The 25,864-nt window shown below is 48.8% G+C and overlaps 1 protein-coding gene across 1 annotated transcript in view; it reads left to right on the top strand.

The window, feature by feature from the left end:
* The first annotated feature begins 19,269 nt into the window (after nt 1-19,269).
* Nucleotides 19,270-25,864, top strand: part of ENPP6 (ectonucleotide pyrophosphatase/phosphodiesterase 6) — a 34,491-nt gene continuing 27,896 nt past the window's right edge. The window contains exon 1 of the mRNA XM_009277354.2: nt 19,270-19,525. Within this exon, the coding sequence (XP_009275629.1) occupies nt 19,270-19,525 (256 nt within the window). The remainder of the gene's footprint in view (nt 19,526-25,864) is intronic.

Genomic DNA, 25,864 nt, shown 5'->3' with positions numbered 1-25,864 from the left:
CTCAGAGAAAAATGCCACGTATCACGCAGCAAAGGGGGAAAAGTCTGGGCTAAGCGAGGGAAAGGCTTAAGAATCAACATTGCCTTCTGAGGGAAGGGTTAACTATCATTTGGGCTTTTGTTTGCTGTCAAATAAATTAGACGTAACGGTAAATAGCATTTACAGAGACTTCTGCCTGGCCCTAAAACAGCTATGCAACCCAAGACTATCAGAAAAGCAAAATCTGGAGCTTTTGCTTGATGTGTGTTGAAGGGACTGCTCCAAGCTGCTGTCTCTGCTGGGTCAGCCTTGTCCTGCTGCAAGGTGTGACGAAAGCTGACTCTGCATTGTGAAAGTCGATGTGGTTGAGGAGCTTCATCTACAGCTGAGAAGATTACCTAGCTGACTGAGGTAAGAGCAGTGGCATCTGAAGGCTTGTGTTTCTTCCTCCCAGAAAAGGTGCTTCAGGGATCAGGAGCCTGATAACAGGCTGTGTTGCTCTGTGTGTGAAGATGGTGCCTCACCATGTAATGGGAGATGTGACAAGGCAGAGGGCCTGGGGAGAATTATCTCTCTTGAATTAAAGGAAAACCTGTGATTTTCCCAATTTCCAGGAATTAATGATGAATAGTAAGATCAGCTGGCTTGATTTTTGTGAGCATTATATTATTAAAATCTGGGAAGAGCAAAACGTGATTAAAGACCCATCAAAAGAGGGGCTTGCTCAGGATTTCGTCCCGAGCTTCTCTTGGGACTCTGAAAACAAAATAAAGATCAGATGCAACAAACCAGGACCCCAGCTGAGTCCAGAGCAACTGAAAGGTCCACCTGGATTTTCTGAGCCACAGAGGTTAGAGATCGATTTCAGGGCACTTCTTGGCTGATGCCATGAAGAAGTGTTACAATTAAGAGACCGCAGAGCACAATACCACTATCCAAATAAGTGATGATGCTGCAGAGATCATAAATGGCACAAAAGACAATGAGCAAAGGTCTAAAGTTTTTGCCTTAGTGGGTTGTTAACTCAAAACAAGTGCAAGCCCTGGATTCTAGAGAAGAGGAAGAGAAGAGAAGAGAAGAGAAGAGAAGAGAAGAGAAGAGAAGAGAAGAGAAGAGAAGAGAAGAGAAGAGAAGAGAAGAGAAGAGAAGAGAAGAGAAGAGAAGAGAAGAGAAGAGAAGAGAAGAGAAGAGAAGAGAAGAGAAGAGAAGAGAAGAGAAGAGAAGAGAAGAGAAGAGAAGAGGAAGAGAAGAGAAGAGAAGAGAAGAGGAAGAGAAGAGAAGAGAAGAGAAGAGAAGAGAAGAGAAGAGGAAGAGAAGAGAAGAGAAGAGAAGAGGAAGAGAAGAGAAGAGAAGAGAAGAGAAGAGAAGAGAAGAGAAGAGAAGAGAAGAGAAGAGAAGAGAAGAGAAGAGAAGAGAAGAGAAGAGAAGAGAAGAGAAGAGAAGAGAAGAGAAGAGGAGAGGAGAGGAGAGGAGAGGAGAAGAGAAGAAAAGAGAAAAGAAAAGTATAAAAGCTCACCCATGGAAATCCTATGTACTTGTAAGTTAAAAGCATAAGAAGAAAGGTGCAGTCACTAGAGGCACAAAGATCAATGCATTAATCTTGCTGTTATTTGCCTGGGGAGGCCCGAAACTTCAGATGCACAAGGCTCCTGTTTCTGTGTCATAGTGGATATCACTATGAACCATGAACATTTTGTTCACTTTGGCATTGAACAGATGGCAAGAAACTGGGAGGGATTCAAACAACAGTAGACATGATTTAAGAGACACTGGAAGAACTGGCTTAAGAAGCAAACAAGCAAATGTAAAACTAGGGATGGGAAATGTGCTCGAGCTATTTAGAGAGTATAAAGCCGCCAAGAGAGCGGAACTATTTAGTTTTACAGAACAGAATATAAACAAAATGAACATACCATGAGTAACCAAGGGCTCTGGAAAATTAATACTAGCTGGTCTCTCTGCGCTGATTTAAGCTACCAGTCCGTTTTCTTGTACCTCCGCTACAACTGGGGCAGCAGCAAGGCAGGCAGTGCAGCCTCTTCTCCACTGGCAGCCTGCTGCATGGCAGACTTAAATCCTCACTGCTTCCAGGCTAAAAGGGCACACCAAACCATGAGCTTGGGTGGCCAGTGCAGGTCTGCTACCATTGCTCCTGCCCCAATATCCCCAGCAGCAGAGGGATGAAAAGGCAACAGTGGGTGGCAATTTCCACAGCTACCCCAGCAAGAATTTCTTGTGGCTATGCATAACCCCTAGCAGCAGCTTCTCTGCCAGGGACCTCAATAAATCCGTATGGAGGTGATGTAACAGGAGCAAGCACGGTGTTCGGGTGCATGTCCCACACCGGAAACCCTCTTTTTGGTACAGCCGGCTCCAGTATGTACTGTACACAACTTTGATTGCTCCTTACGGCTGCCTGGCCAGCAGCTGCTGGGCATCGCTTCCCTCTTCAGCTGTTACCTGCAGTGTGCTGACAAACAGTGTGAGCCCCCACGACTTCGGCTGATCCCTCCCACTCCTTCACAAGCCCTGTGCACAGCAGGAGAGATGACCAGCAGGAAGACTGGGCTGCCGCTGCAGGGAAGCCTGCTCCTCCTTGAATTGCTGGGTGCAGGCTTTTGCTCATCACCTTCATGACTTGCATATGCACAGAGAGCTGGCAGCATGCCGAGCATCCTTGCAGCCCCACTCCCTCTCTTTTTAACACTCATCCCCATTTCCAAAGCAGACATAAAGTTGCAGATGCCCACACTGAACCTATGCAAAATATTTTACTGCAGTCACATCGGAGCTTTTCTGTGATGCACGGCTTGCTCATGGCTGGTGGCAGTTTGTGGGATGCTTGTGCCTGCAAGTGAGCAGAGAGATGCTGGGCCCCCGGTGGGACGCTCGCCCACACATCCATGCACTCTCACACCCATGCACTCATGCACCAGTGCACCCATGCACCTGCACGCCTGTGCACCCACGTACCCATGCACCCATGCATCCGTGCACCCGGGGAAGCCGCAGCAGCTCCCGCCAGCGCTGCGGCAGCGCTGTTTGCTGCCTCCCCTTTAGTGGCCATGGCAACTGTTGCTGTATAATGAAGTGTTGCCAGGATCCGGGCCAGGAGCAGAGCTTTGTAAAGGAAAGAAAAAAAAAAACAACAGGGAAAGGCATGATGTCAAGCCATTGAAATCCAAAAATCCCTCCCGCCTGGCATCACACGCACTTTTCAACGCTGGCCCCCTGCAATCTGGCCTCGTCACAGCTGACCCCAGTCCCAGCAGCTGAAGAGTCACCGCTCGGAGCAGCGTGTGTGCTTGTTTGTGCTGCCGTTTTCTTTCTCCCCCGTGGTAAACAAGAACAAACTGTATCCACCGCTCATCTAGTTGTTCTTTAAGGAAGCGACTCGGACAATGAAACACATATCACTAAGGAGCTAAGCTGACAGAACAGGCTACGTATTGCGGGATGCCAGGCTGGAGCAGCTTAAATAATTGTTATTTTGAGCCAGAATTGCTTGCGTTTGCTTTGCTGAAAATCCCTTCACTGTTATTTTGATCAATACCTCAAGACAGAGGTATTGTTATGCCAGACCTTGCAGGTCTCTCTAGGTTTGTCTCCACGAAGGGCAAATTTACTGAGGAAGCAGGAGGGCTGGGTGCAGGGGTGCCTGAGCCCTTTCTCTGCCAGCCAGCTCAGTCCCAGGAACCGCATCCCTGCCACGGTGAGCCCTTGCCAGGCCAGGGGTGTCCCAGGCAAGCGTGCTGGAAATACGCTGCACCCTGTGGAGCTGCAGCCTGGCTGGGTTTTGGCTGAGCGATCTCTGCCTGCCTCTCATTGCACAGCAAGGCACAAGGCAGGGACTGGACATGGAAACAGATACACTCATTTTTTAAAAATCGAAAGGTGAGAATGCGGGAATAGAGGTGTGGGAGCAGGCGCTCACTGCTAACCTTTAATCTTTAATCCCTTTCGTTTCCACAAGGGCATCTCACCTCTGAAGCCTGGAGCCCTTGACAGGCTGGCCTGCCACAGTGGGAGTTTGGGAGAATGAGGGGGAAATGGGGAAGGAAGGCTGTTTTCTAAACAAGGGAAGGGGAAATTGCCTCTGTCCCCAGACAGAGTGGAAATAAGAGGAAAAGCTATTTTCTCCCAGGCAGTTTCTGTCGTCTTCACAGGGCTTTTGGTCAACACAAGCCTTGGTTACCAGTGTTTGTGAGCTAAATGCTCTGGGACAACAATGCCGCAAGGAGAAAACACGCTAACGGAGCTTTTAACTAATTGCAAAAAGTACCCTGGTCAGTCCTGTTTTCCTGGCACTGGTTTCACTTCACCGTAAAACCAAAAGCACCTGCTCTGCCCCATTGTCTGAGCTCAGGACAGCCCACAGCTTGTAGCTTCTCGGAGGTAACTGTCATAGCTGCTTTCTCTTTTAATAGCAATAAAACCCCCACAGCTGTCAGTCCCCCCTGGCAGGGTCCACCGGCACAGCCTCAGCCTGCCTGAAGAGCTGCAGCCACGCGCGAGGAGCGGGGATGCTGCTGCTAATGGTCCCCGTGAGATGTTAACCCCCTTCCAGCATATTCTGGGACAAGGGCAGGAACTTCAGGTGGCAGTTCTCACCCCATAAAACGTGGCTCCTTTTGGCTTATGTAAAAACGTGTTTATTATAAAAGGGACTTTGTGCAAAGATGCGAGAGCTTACCCTTCCTTTTTCCCCTTGCCATTGCAATGCACCAACTCCCCTCCCTTCAGGGGTGAAGGCTGCCCGCGTAGCTGAAGGCTCGCCCAGGCAGCTCCCCCATGGGTCTGCATGAACCTGTTTGCAGTTCAGCGCAGAAGCACTCACGTGTTTGGGCTGACATCTAGTGTCGGCATGGATGAGGCCGGAGAAACCAGCTGACTCATTTCTCCCAACATGTCAGTGGTGACCTGCAAGGAAGAAGGAAGACGACATTTCTTTGGCTTAGTGCTTCTAATTTGGTTAGAGACCTGACCCATAAGCCCATGAGTATCTTTGTTCCATTAACTACCGAAGAAAATAATAATAATAATGGGACATTCAAAAATATAAGCGAACGAGTAGTTTTAGGCCTGGAAATTACAAAATCAGCTCGAATTGCTTTAGGTATGCTGTTGTCTCCTCATTTTGAAGCATCACAAAGACTAGCAATTGCTCTTGAGCAGGCAGAGGTTGTTTATAGGGAGGAAGACACGTGATGGCGTACTCTCAAACGGTAAGATATGATTTCAAGGGACTTATCCCATCAAAAGCATTTGGTATGATGAGCTTCAGGAAACTGTACTGCGGCTGCCTTGATGTGTCATTATTTGCTTGCCAGCCACACCTCATGTGGGCTCATCCTTTTAATCTTCCCCTAACCGTTGCAAGATCTTTCCACAAAAGCCAGCACACAAGTTCAAGTCAGTTCACTGTCATACTGTCTCACTCCTGAGACACTTTCCTGGGAGACCTTCAGTGTCGGTCAGAAGCCATTCGTGGACTCAGCCCCTCCGTGGACGTGTGGAGTGTGACAGGGATGGGCATTGCTCATCTGGCACAAGGAGAAAAAGAGGAGCTGCCCGTACGGATACCCAATATCTCTCAAAATCGTGTGTCCAAGGTTGAACTGGAAAAAACATGCAGCTCAACTGTGAAAGTATTTCCTGAAAGATGCTTTGGGTGCTCAAGTTAATCCAAAAGCTCGAGCTGACCAGGGCTGGAGGAATGACTGAACAAGTTCAAGGAAGAGACATTAAGCGAGGATAATCAAGTGCAGAAAGGGCCTCAGACAGTCCCTGAATTGTTGCAGGCTGGGAAAGTATCTGGGAGAAGTATCATCAGGTGCTTGCCCTGTTTTGATACTGCCCCGTAGGCACCTGGTTTTGGCCTCTGTCTGAGGGAGCGTGCTGGGCTATAGATGACCCTTTGGTTGGGCCCAGAAGGGCTGTACTGGTATCACCCTGTATTACCATTTACCGGTGTTTTTTTATTTTTAACTTAGGTCTGTTCTAACCCTTTCACATGGCGCAGGCAGAAAAAAGTACTTTTGCAAAACAAAAGTAGTTTGGGCTCTCTCCTAAATATACCCTTTCCCGTGTTCCCACCTTGAAAGCTGGATAGGCTCTTTGGAACTGCAGAAATCGGCAAAAGGGGAAAAAAGGGGGAAGAGGAGGGGGACGTAGGACAAACCTGCTTTGAGTACACTTGGGAAGTTCATTTTTATTTTTGCCTTGGTGCTATTAGCAGGAATGTCGCCATTTCACACAGAAAGTCACGTCCTGCCCCCCTGCCCCAAGCACCAGCAGAAAACCTGGCTTCAGTTTTGCCCAGCTTCCTGTGTGCCCTTTGGAAGTCACCTCGCCCCTGTGCACCTCCTTTCTCCGCGAGAGTGCCACCTTGACCGTCCCCCTTATCTCTTTTGCAGATGAAGGCCGTCAGCTTTCCTTACAGTTACACCACCTGCCTGGCACGGCGGGGTCAAGGTCCCAGTGACAGCTTCAGAGGAATGATAACAACATCCCACCTGGGGTCCCCCAGGGCCACGCTCTGCTCCTCACCCCCCTTTTTCCTGACCAGGTTTCCTTCCAGTTGTAACGGGCGTTTTATCCAAAGCTGCAGAAACAGGCTTCAGGCTTACAAATAAGTGAAGGAAGAGGAAAATGTGTTCGTGCTCTACTTTCCCCAGGTAACTGGGAGAGAGTCTTGTGCAAAAGCGCTCCCTGAGTGCTGTTGGTCAAAGTCGGTGGTGTTTACACAGGAGTCAGCTTTGCTGAAAGGGCCAGATGGAGTCAGGGAGCAGATCTTACCATCCTGACAGAGCAGGCACCCTGCCATTGAAGTTTTGAGCTCAGGAAGTTCCCTGCTACTGTTTAACTTCAAATACCTGGTCTTTCCTTTCAGATTTCCCATCAAATATGTGTTTCAGACAACCAGGGAATTCATACTCAATCTCAGATGGCGCAGGGCACCTTGTCTAACCAGAAACTATTTGCTCTGCACACACACTTGAACTCCAGAAAGTACATGGAGATACTTTATATATCTTTGAACCATTTAAGGACAAAGTATTCCCTCATATTTTTTTAGTTATAGTGTATTTTGCTTCATGCAGTGTTCAAATATATACATATCTGCATTTATGGCCACTGTTTATATTTGATACAGTCCCTCTCTTTTTCTTCATGACCACTTTAATGATATTATTCTTTGCTGCCATCACATCGCATGCAATCCCCTTCCCCAGCATAAACCCAAAATAGCAGGGAGTTGGTCTTGGCATGTAGAAATGGCCACTGCAAACGAACCTCTGAAGAGGAACAAGCCCTACACCAACCACTGCAGTTACTGAAAGCATCCATTAGTGACAGACCTCCTCCTGGCTCAGCCCCGATGCTAAGGGGTACATTCCTATGACAGTGGATCCCCTGGGGAGAAAAGGGTCTGACATAGCACAAACAATACACATGAAGGGTAATATCAAGGGTTTGGGGTTTCATAACCCCCTTCCATTATACCAAGGCCATCTTAGCACTTGAAGAATTAGAGTCTTCTTCCAAAAGCCTTCTTCCTGAGGCAGCTGCTGCTGGAGATGCCCACTTGGGCAAACACTGCCTCTGCCATGGCAAACCATGGCAGAAGGGGCTGTTCTGAGAGCATACCTCAACTATAAAATCCGATGTGTTGGCTCAAACGAAGAAGACAAAGCCCTGTTCTCTGTTACAATGTATGCTTTTAGAGCAATGGCTATAAAACACTACTGGTTTCATATTTCATAAAACCATGTAATGCTTTTGTTTTGAGGAAAGGGATACTAACAGCTGCACAATGGCCACATAAAACGCAACAGCTTTGGATGAGTAATCATGAGTTTCTGTCTATGGGCTATCCAGAATGAAACTTGGTTCAGAAACTGCTGCTTCCCTTCTCTTCTTCAGAAGAGCTTTCCCGAGCTCTTCTCATTGGTATCCCGTGGATGAAGTTGCTCAGCCCAGCGTTTCAGCTGCTGGGAGATGGTGACTTGTTCCCAGGGCGCTTTTGACTCTTGCCTGTTGGCTGGTGGCAGCGATGCTGTTGTGGGAGGGACCCCCTGCAAGGATAGTTTCTAAGGAAACCGTCCCACGCTGGGGTATGAGCAGCCTTTCCCCTCCCATTTCCCATCTTTGGCTTCAGATGTGCTCAAACCGCTGTCACTAGGAAAGTGTTTAATGGCTCATGCAATGTATCTTTAATTACTATTCATCCAGTGTCTTCCTGACACATGCTCATGTCTTAGGTTTTAAAATAACACGCTTGTAATTAATTTTTAAGAAGTATCGGACCGATTTTCCACTCGCAGGTTACTCCTGTGGCATATTCCACCGTGGCAGCAGTGCTATTGCTGGCAAGGACTGAATGAGCAGGGAGCGGCGCCCGATCCCACGGCACTCCCAAGGGATGTGCCTGACCCCCGTGCAATACTAATTCCCAAGTGAGAACAGAAATTGGAAATCACCTTCCCTGTCTGCCATGAAAGCAGAGCCATGAAGGATGCTGGAGGCGCTGAGAGACCCATGGTGACACTGACCCTTTCTTTCCCCAGGGAAAAGGGTGGATAACTCCAGTGCTGTGCACAGAGCATGGAGAGCGGCTGGGCACAGGCAGTGCTTCCACAGCAGAGCACCACCTCCTAGATTTGGGCTTTGCACCCAGGCGTGGGGTCCATGGTATGTCTCCAGTCCAGCTGGGGCAGAGGCAGTAACATTTGGATGCAGTTTGGGGTGGCCCATTAAAACACCTCATAAATCCCTGCCTGCGGTACTGGAAATATTCCCATTTGCCCTGAGACTCTGTTGCCTCTGAGCGGGTGCAACTGTTTCCAGCATGTGGAGGAAACTGCAGCTGTGCAGGAGTATAACAAAATAAGCCAAACTCCAAACAAGCGGAGCAAACAAACTCTTAACCTTATTTCTTGGGAAAAAAAAGATATCAATTTTCAAATGTTTATTGCACCTGCTAAATGCATTAGCAGCAGTGTTGTATCTCGAACGGGCAGACGCGATGAAAGAAAAATAGCTTCTTTGTGGTGATCTGGTGTGCTTGTGACAGCCATTCAGGAGATGATTTACTGCTCTGTGCTGGAAGCTGGACAGCCACACTCAGTGCTCACATGGCATGAGGTTGCTCTCCATCGTTTCCAAACTTCCTTGAAAGAGCTAAGTACTTTGCCACCTATTTTTGCTTTTAAAAAACTATCAGAGCGGGGTTTTGCACGTATTGGCCATGCCAAGGAAAATAAGTCCTTACTGGGAATTGGAGGCAGTGGGCCATCGGCCCTGGAGGTTATTACAGGGTGTCTGGTTCCAGCAGCTGACAGCACTGTAGGAAATTTCAGAGGTTTTTTTGCTGCCACGCAGTGGATTAGCACATCAGCATTCCGTCGGGAGGGAAAACATAGAAAATATGACCCGCATGCTATTAAAACAGATTAAGCGGAGAGCTTTGCTGGAGTCAGGCTGTCCCAGGGGACTGGTGCTGGAAGAACAGCCCATGCTTTCTACTTCGGGGCCACCGGCTGCCTCTGCTCTGCCTATGTGGCCTCGGCCATGCTTTTCCATCCTGCTTCATGGGGGGTAGCCAGGGATGTGCCAAACGGGATGCAGTCCAGAGCCCAGTACCGCAGCCCTGGTCAGCCCTGGCCTGGGGCGAACAAGAAGCAATTTTTTCAAATAGGTTTGGACTCAAAAAAATGGAGGGGAGCCACAGCTATTTCTGACATGGTATCATCAGAGGAGACAGCAGTGGTCTTCAGCACTCACAAGCGCAGCCTGTGCTTCCCTGGAAACAAGGTGAAAATTAATTTGGGGAAGCATGAACTTCTCCGGAGAGCAAAGCCCCTGGCTATGAGGCCTGGGATCAGAGCTTATTTTTTGGTCAGGCAGGCAGCAGAGGCTTCATATTCAGTGCAGGGTAACCACCACTTTGCCATCCCTTTCCATGGTGGCTGCTGGGAGTGAACAGCAAGCCATTTGGTCAGGATGCATGTGCTATTTGTTTTGGTGCTAAAGGAGGAATGATAAAAGAGGAAAGTTTTTACTGGTTAGCCTGAGCAGTGGAAAGGGCATGTCTCCACCTGCCTTTCTCTGTTGGTGGTCATCGCGGTGCCTTCCAGCCCACCACCACTACTCCTCCCTGCCCTGTGTCAGCCTCAGGTCCCCAGGTGTACCTATGGGGGACAGCATGGGAAAACAAGCCCCTGAAGTGATTTGGGTTCATGACAACCTTCCTTGCCCCCCTGAAAGGGTGACTGATCAGGCAGCTAAGGTTGGAGGAGTCCCGGAAGAAAAGCACCTCCTGAGGGAGAAGTCTTGAAGCCAGAAAGAAAGCAAAGCAAAGCGGGTCCTGGGAAGATGGTTGCCTTAGAAGGAGCAAGCCTTCCTACCATTTATTTCTCTTCATTTCAGGCAATCAGAGCTTTGTTTAGCTTCTTCTCAAAGAAAACCAGAGAGCCACCCAAAACTACCTACAATCTTAACTCTTCTGAGTCATTCCTGCTAAAGGGAAGAACTCAAGAGCAGCATGCTGCAGTAGCCGGCCACTCAGGCTAAAGGGGCAACAGCATACAAGTACAGCCGTGCTTTACACGTGTTCTCCCTTCGCTTGTTTGCCAGCGTACAGATGGGCTGAGCTGGACTAGAGGAGAAGCTGTGCCGCCAGAAGATGTGAAAACAGCAGCGCAGGCAGGATCTCCTCCACTGGAGGCAGCGAGGTCTCTCTGCAGGCAGGAGATGGCCCCGGCAGTCCAGAGCCATTCACAGAGCAAGGGGGAAAGGAGAGTGCAGGCTCTCCAGGTTTCCAGCTTCTCCTGGCAGCACAAAGGGGAAGGGGGAGCTTTAGGTATTTCTAGGAAAGGTGGAGTCGGTTGCAAACATATTGACTTGAGGATGTCCATACGAAGAGAAGAGCATTTTTACGTTGGCTAAAGCTGGAGCATTAAAGAGGAGCCTCCACACTGGGGACAGATTTCAGGGAAAACAAAGGTATGATTTCACTCAAGTGTATGATAAGCTGCTTGAACAGAGAGGAGCAGGTTGTCAAACGATGGATTGTCTCCACTACTGGAACTGGAAGATGTGATTATAAATCTCAGGACTGTGGCAGAAGAGCAGTGATCTAAAGCTACTAAGTCGAGGCAACTCAGAAAGAGGATGTGGACGTGGCATAGTGAATTCAGAGCAGGCTAAAGTCACTATGCCACGTCTGCATCCCACTGAAGTCCTGCTGAAGTCAGAGATAAAGGGGACAGGAATCAAGGCAATTTATCTCAGACAGAGATCTGTGAAGTACTCAGATGGAAAAATCAGATCAGGTCCCCCCAGGGCTGAGTGCTGTCCTAGCTCCTGTCCTCAGATAAAAGATTCCTGCAGTCACTGAGACTGGCTCAAGCCATAAGCAGTATGTTAGGATTTCCTAACCTGAGCACTCAGCTAGTGAGAGAAAGTAATGCTGACCCTGCTGTAAAGATATGACCTTGCCCTCCTATAGGGGAGGACATCACTGATGGTATTTAGACAGGGGTGGGACCTTACCTGTAAGAAAATCTGACACAGATCCAGCTTTACTTACGAAGTTGTAGCTTACTGCTACAACATCCAAAGTTGGTGTAGCAAAGTTCTTACTGCTGTAGAAACACCCAGAGCTGGGAAACAGATATCGTGTAAATATTGCTCTACCCAGAGCACGGGTTGGGTTGTAAAACAGCCATCTCTTCTCTGTAGGAGCAAATTCTCCAGAGGTGACACAGCAGTCAGTGAGATGAGAACCAGATACTCATCGTTTCTGTACAACGGGCAAAGCTGAGACTTTAATCTATGTCTTCCAGGTGAGGGCTTCAACATCCAGCATAGCCTTACTGATGAATGAGATAGGGTAACTAAAAGCCAGGATCGATGCCATCAAAAATATGAAAGCCAAAACGAATGAAGTGCAGTGGCACATGACAAAAGCAATGGCAACTGTAGGCAGCAACTTGGAAACTCTCTGCAATAGAAGGCATGCTTGCTGCAGGCAGCCTGGCAGAGGCCAGCTTTCGGGGCCTAATTATAAATATTCTCAGGTTAGCCTAGATAACTACTGTCAGAATAAAGGCCTTTTTCTTCGTTAGGTCATGCTGCAAGCCCAACTCCCACAGTCCTTAAGCACTGATGTCAGAAGTTAAAGCTGACCTCTGTATAACCTCTGGGCTATAAAGGATGCCAAATGCAAAATATTTGGGAGTTTTAAAATGACATTTTATGCTAGCCCTGGATTGTTTACTTTGTAGTTATACTAAATTCAAGCCAACGTTGTAAGTCTCTTTTGTGCTCCGTGTAGAAGTGTAGCAGAAAGATCAAACATAGAATATAATTTTATTCTTGGAAAGTAGGCACATGGGCACTGATTCACCAGATATTTAGCCTCTCAAATTACCCCTCATTTAATGGGAAGATCTGAAATCCGGATACTTTTCTGAAATAGGTCTACGTTTGGCTGGGACTAGATGACTGTAAGATTGTGCAAGATTGTTAGACTTTAAGCTCATACTTTCATCTTTTAAGGCTGCTGCTCAAGGTAATAAACTGGCAGAAACTGTTGTGCAAGGCAGTGGTGGACGTGCAGAATACCCTGTTGTTCCATTGGAGGAGCCACTGGCATATGAATGGCGGTGTTGAGCTCAATGTCCTGAGGAACATGTTAGTGTCACGGCACAGCAGAATTAGTAACACCTACTTTATTTTGCCGATTATGATTTTATTTTTTATACTAAATAAATTAACTAATCTTGATCAACTTGCTTAGCTTGCCAAGTTTCCATCCCCACTCACACCATTGCACTTTGACCCCTGTTTCTAGCATAGCAGTAAAATCCTTCACCACTGTCCCCCACCATACAGGGGAACGACCAGACAGCAGAGATGAAGCAGAAAACGCAGTATCCAGTTACTTAGGACTATCTGGTTTTGCCATCTAGCAAACTTGACTAGGTGATTTTGACAGAGAAATGCATTGTGCAAGGTTTCCTCAGTGAGGTAAAAACTCCTGCATTGCAGGACACGGGCATCCAGGCAAGCACGGTCTTGGGCTAATTAAGTAATAATGTTGCAGGGACATGAGTTAGAAACGTTGAGGAGGTACTGGAGGTGGAGATGGGTTGACATCCAAGCAAAACTCAAATCTTTCAGAAGGAGTGAAGACTGGTTTCAGTCCAAGACAATGATACCCTCTCCCTGAGCCGGACGGTCCTGTGCTCAGGCCGACACACCACGGGGTGAGGGAGGAGGTGGTCTTCTGCTGCATGCAGCCATGAGGTGCCATCACCTGGTGCAGGCTCCCAGTCTTTCCTGACCTGAGCTCCTACATATCTTCCAGTGGCAGAGGCTCACTGCGTAATGAGTTTAAGCTCACTGGTGATCAGCTTATTTTTCTTAATTGCTTTCATGACCACTAGTAAGTAATTCATAAACCTCCGTGGCTCTGTAGGGTTCAGGTTAAAATTTTTATTCCAACCCACACTAGCTATATGAAACGTGCTTTTCCTTAGGAGCATCTTTTGGGGTTTATTCCACGTGATGTTTGCACCCTCCTTCCCACCTCAGCCCTGCAGATCTGCAGCCTCTCCTGCTAGGCAGCAGCAGCTGGCGGATTTAGGGCATCGCTGACCGTGTTCAGTCCCATTGGAGACATGTCACTCCCTGCTGCTGTCCCTCTCAACCCTTTTCTGCTCTCCTTCACTATGAATGTCTGCTGCAGCAGTTCAGATAATTTGTGTGTTTCTGAAGGGGGAAGGATGAGCTGTAATTACTGCCCAAGAAAAACCATTAAGAGAAGATGCTCTTGGAGGCCTGGGTGCTGGTCATATAACAGCTGGGTTAAGAGAGGTACCAAGCAAAACACTTAAAAGGTTGTCCCGCTAAATAAATACTCCTGTTCTTCACCCTCCGTAAGAACATAAAGTGCTAGCATGGCTGGAGCCAGTGTTCTTTGTGTTTCCCAGCCCTGGGTGCACTTTTTTCCTGTGAATTTATCCTACGTATGCTTTTAACAGTCATGGTCTTCAGGGACAAGGCGTTGCACACCTGAGTGGTGCTTTGTTGTGAAGAGCCACCTCCTTTGTTCGTTCTGAACCTGATTTAGTTTCATTTAATGGAAGAACAGCCTGTTCCCCAAGAGGAACGTTGTTGGGGGGCATTCACAGGGAAGGGCAGTGCTGGCAATGATGCACCAAGCCCATGTGTCTCCTTGCAAGGAAACTGGGAGCCACTGAGGGGACTCTACTGGTTCGTTAAGTTTCTTCATCTCCACTAGATTTTTCTCAAATAGAAAAGTTATTAATATGACTCATGACTGTTGCAGTGAAGGATGGAGTAAGAGATCTGGAGAGCTGCTCTCCGAACATCACAATTGCCTGGACTGAGACACTTCAAAGAACATTTAACCAGCCTCTGGCTGTCCATCAGGGCCACCACTGTCCCACTTTGATGTACTCATTATCCGGCACGTGGACGCTTCCAGTAAGGCAAGTCTCATACCAGCCAGGTAGGTTAGAGGAAAACTCAGCCGCAGAAGAGGCACAAATCCTCTTCCTCTTCTTCAAAGAAATGCAAGCAACTTATCATTCCCCTCAAGGCTTTTATGTCTGGAGGTGGCCATGCCTTCTTCTCTAATGAGAGAAAAGAAACAACCAAACAAGTAAGTCAGGCTGTGTTGGCCAAAGTGTTCAACTACTATCGTGTGTGAAGGAGAACAGGAACTGAAGAGGAATTACAAGCTGACAATGAGTCATGTTTTGCCTTCTTGTCTTTCTTCCAGAAGAGAAAGAAGGATGAGTTTCCCCTTTAGATTCTCTAATTCACTGGGGAAAGGGGAAACCACATTTTACTTTTAGCAGCTTTTGTTCTTGCATGTGCTCCTGGACCTAAGGGCACAGATTGAGCTGCGCTGCTGGGGAGGCTGGTACATCTGACAAGCCAGACTGAACCGTCGGCATGAGCCCGGAGAATTTTCTTTCATTTCTATCGTCATGCTTGTGATTTTGGCAGGACCAGAAAAAAAAAAAAAAGAGATTCGAGGACACTGGAGGCAGTTTTCCAAAAACAGAAACCTGCTTTTTGCCAAGAGGATTTCCTGAGCAATCTAAGTGGTTGAGGACCTTGTCTCAAACAAAGTTTGGATCAGTGGGGTATCTCCTTGTGCACAAATTGGGCTGAGGGATTTTCTTTCCTTTATGCATGCTTCTTCCTAAACCTGGTCTTACAGCTAACTAGTGAGGACTGTTGTCCCTGGACACCAGCTCAGGCTCTGATAGCTTTTGTAATAGCATTTGTATCAAAATATTGTTGTGCTGGAGTCTCCAAGGCCATCTGGGGCTTTGTGCAGACAGGGTGCTTACAAATGAATGTGAACCAAAGCAAATCAACATTGCTTGGCAGGGATGAAATGTATTGCTAGGGTCTGTCTCTGCCAAGCTAGACTGTTTGGCTCCAGTCCCACTCTTCGGGGGGATTGTCTGTCAAAACACAATTTGGTATTGTACGGCGTCATGGTTACGTGGCTCACTACTCCTTTAACCCCTCTCAGGCCTTATGCTCTTGTTATTTGTTGAGTGGAAACCTGTGAATCTCCAACTCTTAAAGCAGACCTCAGGCTCTGGTACCTTGCACCAGTTGCCCCTCGTGCCACTGTGTTGGTTCAGGTAGAGCTTTCCCTTAGGAGCTGTCAACCAGTAGATTGCAACCCTCTTGAAAGGAAGGCATTATTTCTTAATGCCATGAAATGATAAGAAGACATATCTTTGTACCATCTCACGATGGAAGCCTGGTTTCTTGGCCTAACCACCTCAAAAACCTGGTCATCCTTTCAAGATGGGAGTCCAGCTTGGACACTTGATTGACTCTCCTTGATTATCCCATCCCTTCATGAGTGGCAGCTGCTGCTTCTGCTGAGCCCTGCCGGAAAGCCCAGAGGCCACCCATTAGAGGACAAGCCAAGACATCAATGTGAACGTCCTCACAGGTTTGCCAAGAGGTGTATAATCATATCACCCTCACCACTTCTGGACATGTTTCTGAGTTCATTCAACCTAAATATGGACATAGTAAATTATCACAGGGGCTTGGCCAAGACACGACACTACAGGTGTCTCCAAGGCCATTACATACAGTTTTTGCTATAGTGAAAATCCTCAGTAAGCACTGGTGGAAGTACTGTCTCTGAGCACAGGTTCTGCTGGGCCACCTCCCATCCTGGAGGCTGGTGAGGGGCAGCAGGAGGAGGACGTGCATATTCCCTTCGGGAGGTGAGTGAAGAGGCAGATCCTCAGCTGAGACCCTGCCGAGCCTGGAGACGGCCGAGAAGAGCGGCAAGGCCATTACATACAGTTTTTGCTATAGTGAAAATCCTCAGTAAGCACTGGTGGAAGTACTGTCTCTGAGCACAGGTTCTGCTGGGCCACCTCCCATCCTGGAGGCTGGTGAGGGGCAGCGGAGGAGGAACGTGCATATTCCCTTCGGGAGGTGAGTGAAGAGGCAGATCCTCAGCTGAGACCCTGCCGAGCCTGGAGACGGCCGAGAAGAGCGGTGGCTCTCCATAGGTATGACATGCGGCACGTGCTGTCCCGTAGGCAGGCAGCTGCCTGCGCCGCTGCCTGGGCCGTCACGTCGCTCGCTAGCCTGGCGCACATCTGCAGCCTCGTCCCCAGCAAGCAGGGCAGCAGCAGCCTTGCACAGGCTGGGACGCCAGCAAAACGCAGCCCGGCTGCCCAGGTCACGCAGCCTTGCAGCTTTCCTCTCGCGCTGCAGGATTTGGGCGCTTTCCTTCGAAGTTCAGGCTGGAGCACGCCGGTACTGCCCAGCTCTCCTGGGCCATGTCTGCTCCAGGGGCTGGGCCTGGGACCTGTGATCATCCCAGCAGACTGGGGACAGCTGACCACTGCTACGAGTCCATCTGTCCTTCTCCCGGGCGCGGGGTTGTATGGATGGCCCCAGGGCTCAGCTGTCTCTGACCCGAGGTGCAGCACAGCTGTGTGACCCTGGGTTGGTTTTGCTGAGAAAACTGCTGCTGCACTGTGAGAAAATACATGAACTAAAGCCAGGCAAGGTAAGAAAAGTCAAAACACAGACAGAATTAAAGTTGTCAAGATGATAATAGGTAGCAATGCAAGGCTCCAAAAGTAAATGCTATGTGAAAAGGGATAAAACCCTGAAGGGACTGGTTCAGTCACTATCTTGCTCTAAAGATCCCTGGGCTAGAGGTTAGAAATGCCCCGAGTCCTTGGCTCATGTGTAACTCTGGTGTGAGGGTATGTCCCAAGTGCGGGGCTCCGAGATGGAGGATGGAGAAAGGGGCATGTGAAAAAAAAAAGGAAGAAAATGAGTGGCTGGGCGAGTCATAGAGAGGGAGATATCCATGAGGACTGCATTTAGTCCACTGGCAGGGAGGAAGTGTGAGGAATTTGACTGGGAAGGGAAACACAGGCATCACCAGCTGAAGAGCCTGAGCAGCCCTGCTCGACCGCAGGCTCCCCCTCCCCCTCTGCCTTGAACGACTCCTTCCTACCGAAAATCCCAGCACCCCTTCCCCTGGCACAGCATCTTCTTTCTTAAGCTGGAAGCCCCATGGCAGAAGGGCAGGGACAGCACCTCTCCGTCCATGTCCCGGGAGTGGTGACCTGCAGACAGCTGCTCTTGCTCACAGGTGCTGGCAGACAGTACAAAGCCATGCAAAAGGCAGGCCACGATGCGAGGGGGTTTTGCACAGGTGTAAATAAGTGTTTGGGGCAAGGGAGGCTGAAGGCTGTCTTGCTGAGCTTGTGTCAGCCCGGTGTTAGGTAAGAGGCAACTAGACACACTGGACATGCAATTGGGAGCTTTGTAAGGAGCAAACAGAGGTTCAGACGTCCACATCGGGGTGGTGGCCAGCTATTGCAACCTTCCCCATGTGTGAACATCTGCGAGGGGCCGTTCCCACGATGAGCGGACATGGGCTAATTGGGAGCTTTGTAAGGAGCAAACAGAGGTTCAGACGTCCACATCGGGGTGGTGGCCAGCTATTGCAACCTTCCCCATGTGTGAACATCTGCGAGGGGCCGTTCCCACGATGAGCGAGACATGGGCTGGAAACACCCCCCCCGGGGCTGTATTCTCCTCCTTGCACTGAGAAAGTCAAAAGTTACCCTTTCCCCATCCCAGCTCTGTCCGGCAGGTAGCTCCTCCTCACCTGCAGTGTTTCGGAGTTAATACAGTGCTATGACCTTCTTTTATCTGAGAAAAACAAACACAATTCAAGTAAAGTGAGTTAATATGTAATTGTAGTGTACAACAGGTGCTGGCATTGCATTAGAGGTATAGTTAAGCTCCTGTGCCTGGCAGAAGAACCTGGTGGTGACTCGTGACTAAAAGGTGAACAATCTTTCATTTTTAATATGAAATTTGGCACCACCCAGCTCTTAATCTCTTTATATCTTAATAATATCAACAGCCAGAAAATAAATGTATAATTTGTTCTGTCTAATGCTGAAAACCAGATTTTTCTACTAGTGCATCAGGAGCTGAATTAGTCCCACAGCAGCACAGAGTGAGTGGAGAGGCCAGGGCCCCTTGTGGGGACCCGGCTCCAGGCGGAGGTGAGCTCACTCAGCTGGAGCTCTTAGGTACAGCTGCGCCATCAAAACACTCATGTACCCCACCTCCCGAGCTGTGGAGATGCTTTGCCTTAATCCCAGTCCGAGTTTCTATCACAAGCCACTGCCAGAAAGATTAGAAGAAAGTGCACGTTCACGTGGCTGGAGACGTACCGCTCTCTTTTAAAGAAAGCAGCCCCTCTCCATGAGACCCCTGCGAAGCCACAGCCCTGATGCGGAGCTGGGCTGGCTGGCGAGACCATGCTGCTCTCTGCGAGCAGCGGCGGGAGCGTGGCTGGTCACTGCGCTCCCTCCTCGCCTGGGCCCGCAGGCAGCGTCCCCTCGCTCACCCTCCCTCGGGCGGGTTTGTGGAGTGTCCTTACAGGCTCCGGTAACTTTTGTGCCGCGTTTTCCCCATGGCTGCAAAGCATTTTGTCTGTAGCTGGGAAGTACCGAGCTCTTCCCTCCGCTCGCTGGCGGGATGGAAGTTAATCATCTGCTTGCAATTAACCTGTGACCTCCCACGCCCACGGCGCGCGCGGGGCAGTGCTGTAGCTTTAACACGGGCGGTGGAAGCGGGAGGGAGGACAGCAGTGCCAGGTCCGGCCCCGAAGCTGCTGCAGATCCCTCGCTCCTGCCCGACCCGGCCCTGGCAGCGCTGCCTGCCATGGGGAGCCATAGCCTCCTCGCCGCCCTCCTCGCCGCCGCCCTCGCCTTCCTCCTGCCGCTCCCCGCCGCCCCCTCGGCCCACCGCAAGCTCCTGGTGTTCCTGCTCGATGGCTTTCGCTTCGACTACATCGACGACAGCGAGCTGGAGGGTCTGCCGGGCTTTCGGGAGATTGTGAACATGGGGGTGAAGGTGGATTACATGACCCCAGACTTCCCCAGTCTCTCCTACCCAAATTACTACACACTGATGACGGGTGAGTACTTGCGTTTCTGTGCTGTGATGCTCCTTGGAGCTGCCAGCTCCCCGTGCCGAAGTGGAGGGCAGCTCCTCATGACTTTTTCCTTCAAAGATGATGTAAAAATAACACAAGTCGTGCTTTCAGCTGGGAGTTTAAAAGCGCTGAGGCATTACAGCTCAGTATTGCTTGTCTGAAACCTGCTCTGAACTTGGAAACGCCACTTGGAGCTGATTTTTGAAGTTCCCCTTTGCTCTCCTGTGGTGCTGCTGTGTCCCTGTCTGCTGCCACCGCTGCAGCACAGCTGCCCAGGGCTCCCGGTGGGAGCACTGATGGGGGCTGCTGCATATAGAAACATAAAAACGAGTGGGAAATGCATGGAAAATGAATACGGAGCCTGCTCACAGACTTGCCAGTTAATAAAAAGGCGTGTAAACTGAGGGTGGTTAAGAGAAGAACTTATTTTCAGTCAGCAGGTCTCTTTTGGCAACTTCAGCGTTAAATTTCTTTTTAAACTTAACAGACTTTCTGCTTTCACAGATCCCTGTCTTAACATTGCCCTAAGTCCTTGTATCTGTAAGATAATCTAAAATAGCCAAATAGAAAGACATTAAGGGTTTTCGCTTTTGCTCCTCTACACTTTCCCTTTTTCTGACTGCCCAGGAGAGGCTTTCAGAAAATTGGGAGGATAGTCATAATTTTCATGATGCTAATTTCCTTTTAATCTAAGCAGAGTGACACATGATTACAGTGACACTAGGAAGGTGCACAGAGTACAGCTGAGCCCTTCACATCAGAGAAAGACACCCTGGAAACAACATTTAAGTAAAAAAACCCCCAAAAAACAGAAAAGTTTTTCTGGAGTTTCTGATTGCATCTTTTCCCAGAGTTACTTAACAAACAAGATCTTACAGCTAACGAGGAGTGAGAAAATCTGTCCTCTCCAAAGATATGTGGTATCTTCTGCTGTCCTCGGAACAATACAATGCCCAGCAGTCCATATACTGCTTGCTGGGAAAGCGAACAGATGCCATTGTAAGACAAAAATCTGACATCAGTTGTGCCCAGCTTGTTTTGAAACTGCTTAACCCCTTCCTTGCTCTCTTGGGAGAGGAACGCCTTTCTCTTGCTCATCTCTGAACAGAAGAGTGCAAAACCGTCACAGATTTTTTTCATGACTTGGTGCAAATGCATGAATGCAGAGCAAATGTCACGACTGAAAATAGAGGTGTCACTCCACTGTGGACCTTGTTCTTTAGGTGTACGTAGGCAAACCGGCTTAACACTTCATGTGTAAAAAGCCTTCAGATTAAGTTGTAAAAGAGAACAGGGAAAGCAACTGCTTTCTCTCCTTACGACGTTTAATCATCACTCCTATTAAATGCGTATGCGTAGAGTGAAGTCTATAATCAGCCTTTCGAGAAGTTTTGAAAACATCCTATTTTGTACTCACAAAGAAGGAGTTTTGTTTTATATGATGAAACACCACTACTAGACTTTTCACATTTTTAGGGTACCAGAGTTTCTACACCCCAGCTTGAAGCAATGAGATAATCTGTGAGACCAAACTCAACTCTTCTTGCAAGTCTCCTGGCCTTCATGATGAGGATCTCAATACAAATACAACTTAACTGCAAATAACAATTCACCTTCATAACACATGAGTGTTAAATAGGTCAGGAACCAACCGAGGACCAAGTTTAGGTGATGAACATGCCCAAAGGAAGATCAAAGACTGCACTTGAACCCTCGGGGTGTTAGTGGACCCCGTGGCTGTGTCTTGGCATGACAGCAGGATAAATCCCATGGCTGCACTGTTCTTAACCCCCAATGCCACGGTGCAGTCTCCACAGAAAGCAGTTGTCACGTTTTAGGTGATGGTGGGGTTAGGAGCGTGGGGCACGCGGCAGACGTAGCATTAGCTGTGTTCAGTCTGTGCACATTCAATTCGTAAAGCTGGCACAGCTTTTGGAAAAAATGCAGCATGGCAGGGTGACATGAGCATCGTGCCATAGTGACCTGCTTAGGGACTGGCAAGTTACTGTCTCCCCATCGCTGCTGTACAGGGGTGGGAAGGTTTACATTGCATCTCACCAGTCTTGCATCTCCTTGGTGGGGGTGGACATGACTGTAACTGGTTTTGCTTCCATTTGCAACTGGGATGTGTGGGACTTAAATGTTACCACAGCTTCTTCTGGGAAATCAGGGACTACAAGGGCAAGCTATTCTTCATGTCTTGTCCTACACGGCTGCTTCATGAGCTGTTAAGAAACTCACATTTTAACCTCCAAATTGCGGTATTACAGCATTTGTGAATGCGGTTTCATAGTATATTGGCTTTTTCCAGCTAAATCAGCTTAAGAAATTTCTGGCCCCACCTGCACATTCCCACCCCCGGCTTGTTCATTATATCCCACCACTTTTTCAGATAAACACTCCCGTCCCTTCTTTCTCTGCTCATTCACAAGGTCTTGTGGCCCCACATCCATTCAGGAGCCTACATGGCTGCCAGGTCTAGGACAGCGTGTGGATGAAAACGCTGTGGTTGGGATGTGTTTCTCTCTTGCCTCTATCCATTCATGTGAGCAAGGCCTCTCCTTTCTGCGTACTGCCCTTCACCCCACATCCACACAACCTTCATGACTCCGGAGAGGTTTAGTTGTTACAGAGGGAAGTTCTCCCTCATTTCAGTGGCTTTGGAGGAGGACAGTGGACTCTGCTCCTCAGACACCATCACCGTTGGGACAGGTCAGTCCCTGCAAACGTGAACTCATCTCCTCCTCCTGCCCAGACCTGCAGGCAGAGGTTATGGAGGTCAGCAGCATCTGCCCCACCGCATCTCAGTGCAGATGCCAAACTGCACCCATCAGCCCTGCCAGAAGGTAGCTTTCCTCTGCAACGGGCAACTAGCAAGCAATAGCACACAGCACAGCTGCCCGATTATCTGCAGGATCTTCTAGTCATTATATTTTACTGATTATTTCAAGAGGGCAGCTTAAGTGAATTTAATATTCATGAGAAATAGCAAGTTTACTGAGATTTTCAAAGCTATAACCAAATAGATGCGACCATAACTGATGACCAAAAGCCATGTATCTAAAACCAACTAACTAATGTATGCTAATGTGAAGCATACCCTGTTTTGCTGAGACTAGGTGCTAGGTGAAGTACAGATACAGTGGGAGGAATAGGGCCCAACCTAGGTAAACAAAACGGATAAATTTTGGAAGGGAAGCGGAGGGAGGGAGGTGACTTGCCCGTGGTCACGCAGTGCTGCAGGGCGATGGCAGTGCTCTCCATGGGCCCCCCTCCTACTTAAATCTGCGGCTGCTGTTAACCTATGAGAAGATACTTGCTGGGGCTTCCCTGAGTGACACAGAAAGCCTCAGCCCAAAGCCTGGGGCCTGTCTAGAGGTCTTTTCCTTTCCTACAGCAATTATGAGGAAGAAAATCAGAGCATAGAAACAAGACGAATGCTAATGGTTTGGCTTCTTCATGTAAAGTCACCCAGTGATTCAGAGCTCGGGGAGAAGCTCCAGTCTCCCTGTGAGCCAGGGCATGGCGTCATGACCTGCTATGACCTTGCTTGAAGAAGCACCAAACAACAGCCAAGTCAGTGCTGGAGCAAAGGGATCTCGCTGACATGCAACCAAAGTTGTTTTGTTACAAAAATCTGGTGGTGTGCAAGGTAGCCCAAGAATGTACTGGCTTAAAATCTGACTCTTTGAAAAGCAATCTTCTTTAACAACTTCATTCATGCCATGTTTCTCAGTTTTGGCTTCCACAGTGACGTAAAGACTGGTTCTTGGGTGGTTGTCTTGTTTTCTGAGCTGCTAGACTGAATCCTAGCTGATGTCCTAGCCCTCCATGCTCCAGTTATGATATTGCAGTTGTTGACCTGAAAGGCGTGGCATAAAATGGCAAATTAGGTAAAAGGAGCTGCTGCTGCTGACACGTGTGTTTGAGAGAGCTTTGCGGGGCTTGACATGGGCTTGGCAAGGGAGGGAAGAAGGAGTCCAAATACGTGTATCCCAAAAGGCTCACTTAATCACACCATGTGCTGTTTGTTTTGCAAAGAAAGGAATTAAGACCACAAGCCACCTCAGGTTTTTATCCTGTGGGGAGCTTGTAATATTTCCCTTTCCCTGCCTTGGCCTGGCTCTGAAGGGAGCTCTCACGCCAAGCTAAATGGAAAGTCTGAGGTCTCCCCGTAACCGCTGCAGGCACGAATTATTGCTTCAGAGCCCTTTGTGCCGTATCTCTCAAGAAAAGCAGCTCACGTTGAGGAGTTTGGGTCTCCCTCACCTGCCAACCTGCAGGCATTGGAGGACTGCTGGGGGACCCCTTGCACCCCAGCTCCCCTGTAGCCCCCCCACCTCAGGGCGTGCGGAGGCCCCTCGTTTTCCAGCCCCAACCAGCATAAACACGGGTGGACGGTATCACATCTGAGCTGGAAACTCAGGGAGGATTTAGTTTCCCAGATCCTTAACAACAAATGAGGTCTTTTCTGGCAGGTCTTCTGTGAGGATGCGCCAGCTGCCCGGTCAGCTGTGCGGCCCCGTATCCAAGAGCCATATTTCTCTTGGCCTCCATGGGAAGCGAAAGGAGTCTCTGCTTGCAGAGGTGGGTGGGGGCGTGGGGAACTGTTTGGAGAGGAGCCAGTGAGGGGCCTCCATGTCCCTCTTTGGACAGGACCTCATCTTAAATACTTGGCAGAAAGTCTGCGAGGTCCCATGAAGCTTGTGGGATGGAGGAGGAGGTCGAACAGAGGATGTTTCAGGTCTCCTGAACCCCAAGGTGAGGCCTGTAGTCTTTGCAGGGCTGTCCCACACTTGCCGTAGCTCAGCGACGGCATGTTTGAGGCTTCTCTAATATACAGGGGGATGTGTGGTGTTTTCCCAGCCACTGCGGCTCAGCCCTGCGTGTGCCATCGCCTTGTCCCCTGTGCGGCAGGAGGGAGAGGGGCAACACGGCAGAGGTCCCAGGGATGGGTGACAGTCAAGGTGTGCTCTGCCAGACTGAAGGTTTCACCCATCTCCTCTGCTTCTACCATCCTTCCTCCAGCCCTCACCCTCGGTGTTGGCATACTTGACCGCTGAGGGGCCTTGGTGGATGATGCTGCGGCCTGATAAATAGACAGCCTGCTTCTGTTTTCCCCTAAGCACAGCAAATCTCGATGTATGCCGCACCCCATTTATTCCACGCTTTCTGGGAGCAAATGTCCTTTGGGCTCCTGCCCCTAGTGTCCCCTGGGGTCTTGCTGATGTGCACACGTACTAGTACATTTATTGTTTGCTGTGAGAGGTCTCCTGGTTTACAGCACAGCATCTCCACTCTCTGTCCACTCAGTACCCAGAGGAAGCCCCATCTGGTGATGGCTCTAGCGGATGCCTCTTTTCTGCTGCCTGGTTAACAGTACCCAGACTGGTCCAGGAAAGGATGCTGACAATTTCTGTTTAGCAGTTAAGCAAGTTTTTAACTACATAAACCATACCCGTATATTGTCTGAGGCATAAAAAATGGAGGGATAGGAGTACAACAGGAAAATTTATTATCAGTACACATGAACTGAAACTATCTTAACTTCACTGTCCAAGCTGAGAAAAAAGCCAGGAGGACACAAAGAGCATGATGAGTGACAAGGGAATAGGATTTTTTTCTTTTTGCTCCTCTTTTAACCACCACAAATGCCAGCAGCAGCGAGGATTTAAAAGATTCTGTTCGTGACATACAGTTTTTAAATAAACAGTCTCTTCTTTTTCTTGGATTCAGTAGCTTTCAGTTTCTAAAATTGTGTGTTGGGAAGCAAAAGAGCACAAAGAAGTCTGTGGTAGTACTATTAACTGGCAGGGAAGGGGTACTGTCCTAGCAAGGACAGGCTGGAGAAGAGAGGGGGAACCGGGAGGGTTTTTCATTTTCATGTTCTTCATCTCGCTTTGTTTACTCATCGCCAGCAGGAAGGCTGCAATGCCAAGTGCCAAGATTTTTCTCTTTCACACATACACAAAATGTTGTAAAAATCTGTGTTTGCTTTCTACCAGTTAAAAAAATGGAAACACTTTTGAAGTGGAGAACAGAAAGTTTTCTCTAACACAAGTTTGTATGCCACAAATTGAAGCACAGAGTTTTTTCCTTCTCACTAGCTACAACCTCACAGCTCACAACTAGTATGCCTGCTACCAGCTAGTAGCAGCAGTAAGTGGACATTCATGTACCAAGGTATTTCTTTGCCCAGAGCTGAAGTCGCAGCCGATGAACAGAAAACTGGCTGAGGCTCCTACCCTCTCTAACGGTGCAGGCAGCAGCTTTGCACATCGTTTTGTTCAGGCTGTCTATGGTGGTTTGAGGGTGCCCTCA

Source organism: Aptenodytes forsteri, unplaced genomic scaffold (genome assembly GCF_000699145.1).
Source record: "Aptenodytes forsteri isolate BGI_AS27 unplaced genomic scaffold, ASM69914v1 Scaffold65, whole genome shotgun sequence".
Lineage (NCBI taxonomy): Eukaryota > Metazoa > Chordata > Aves > Sphenisciformes > Spheniscidae > Aptenodytes > Aptenodytes forsteri.
The sequence above is the reverse complement of the archived record's forward strand: the minus strand, read 5'-3'. Positions and strand labels throughout refer to the sequence as shown.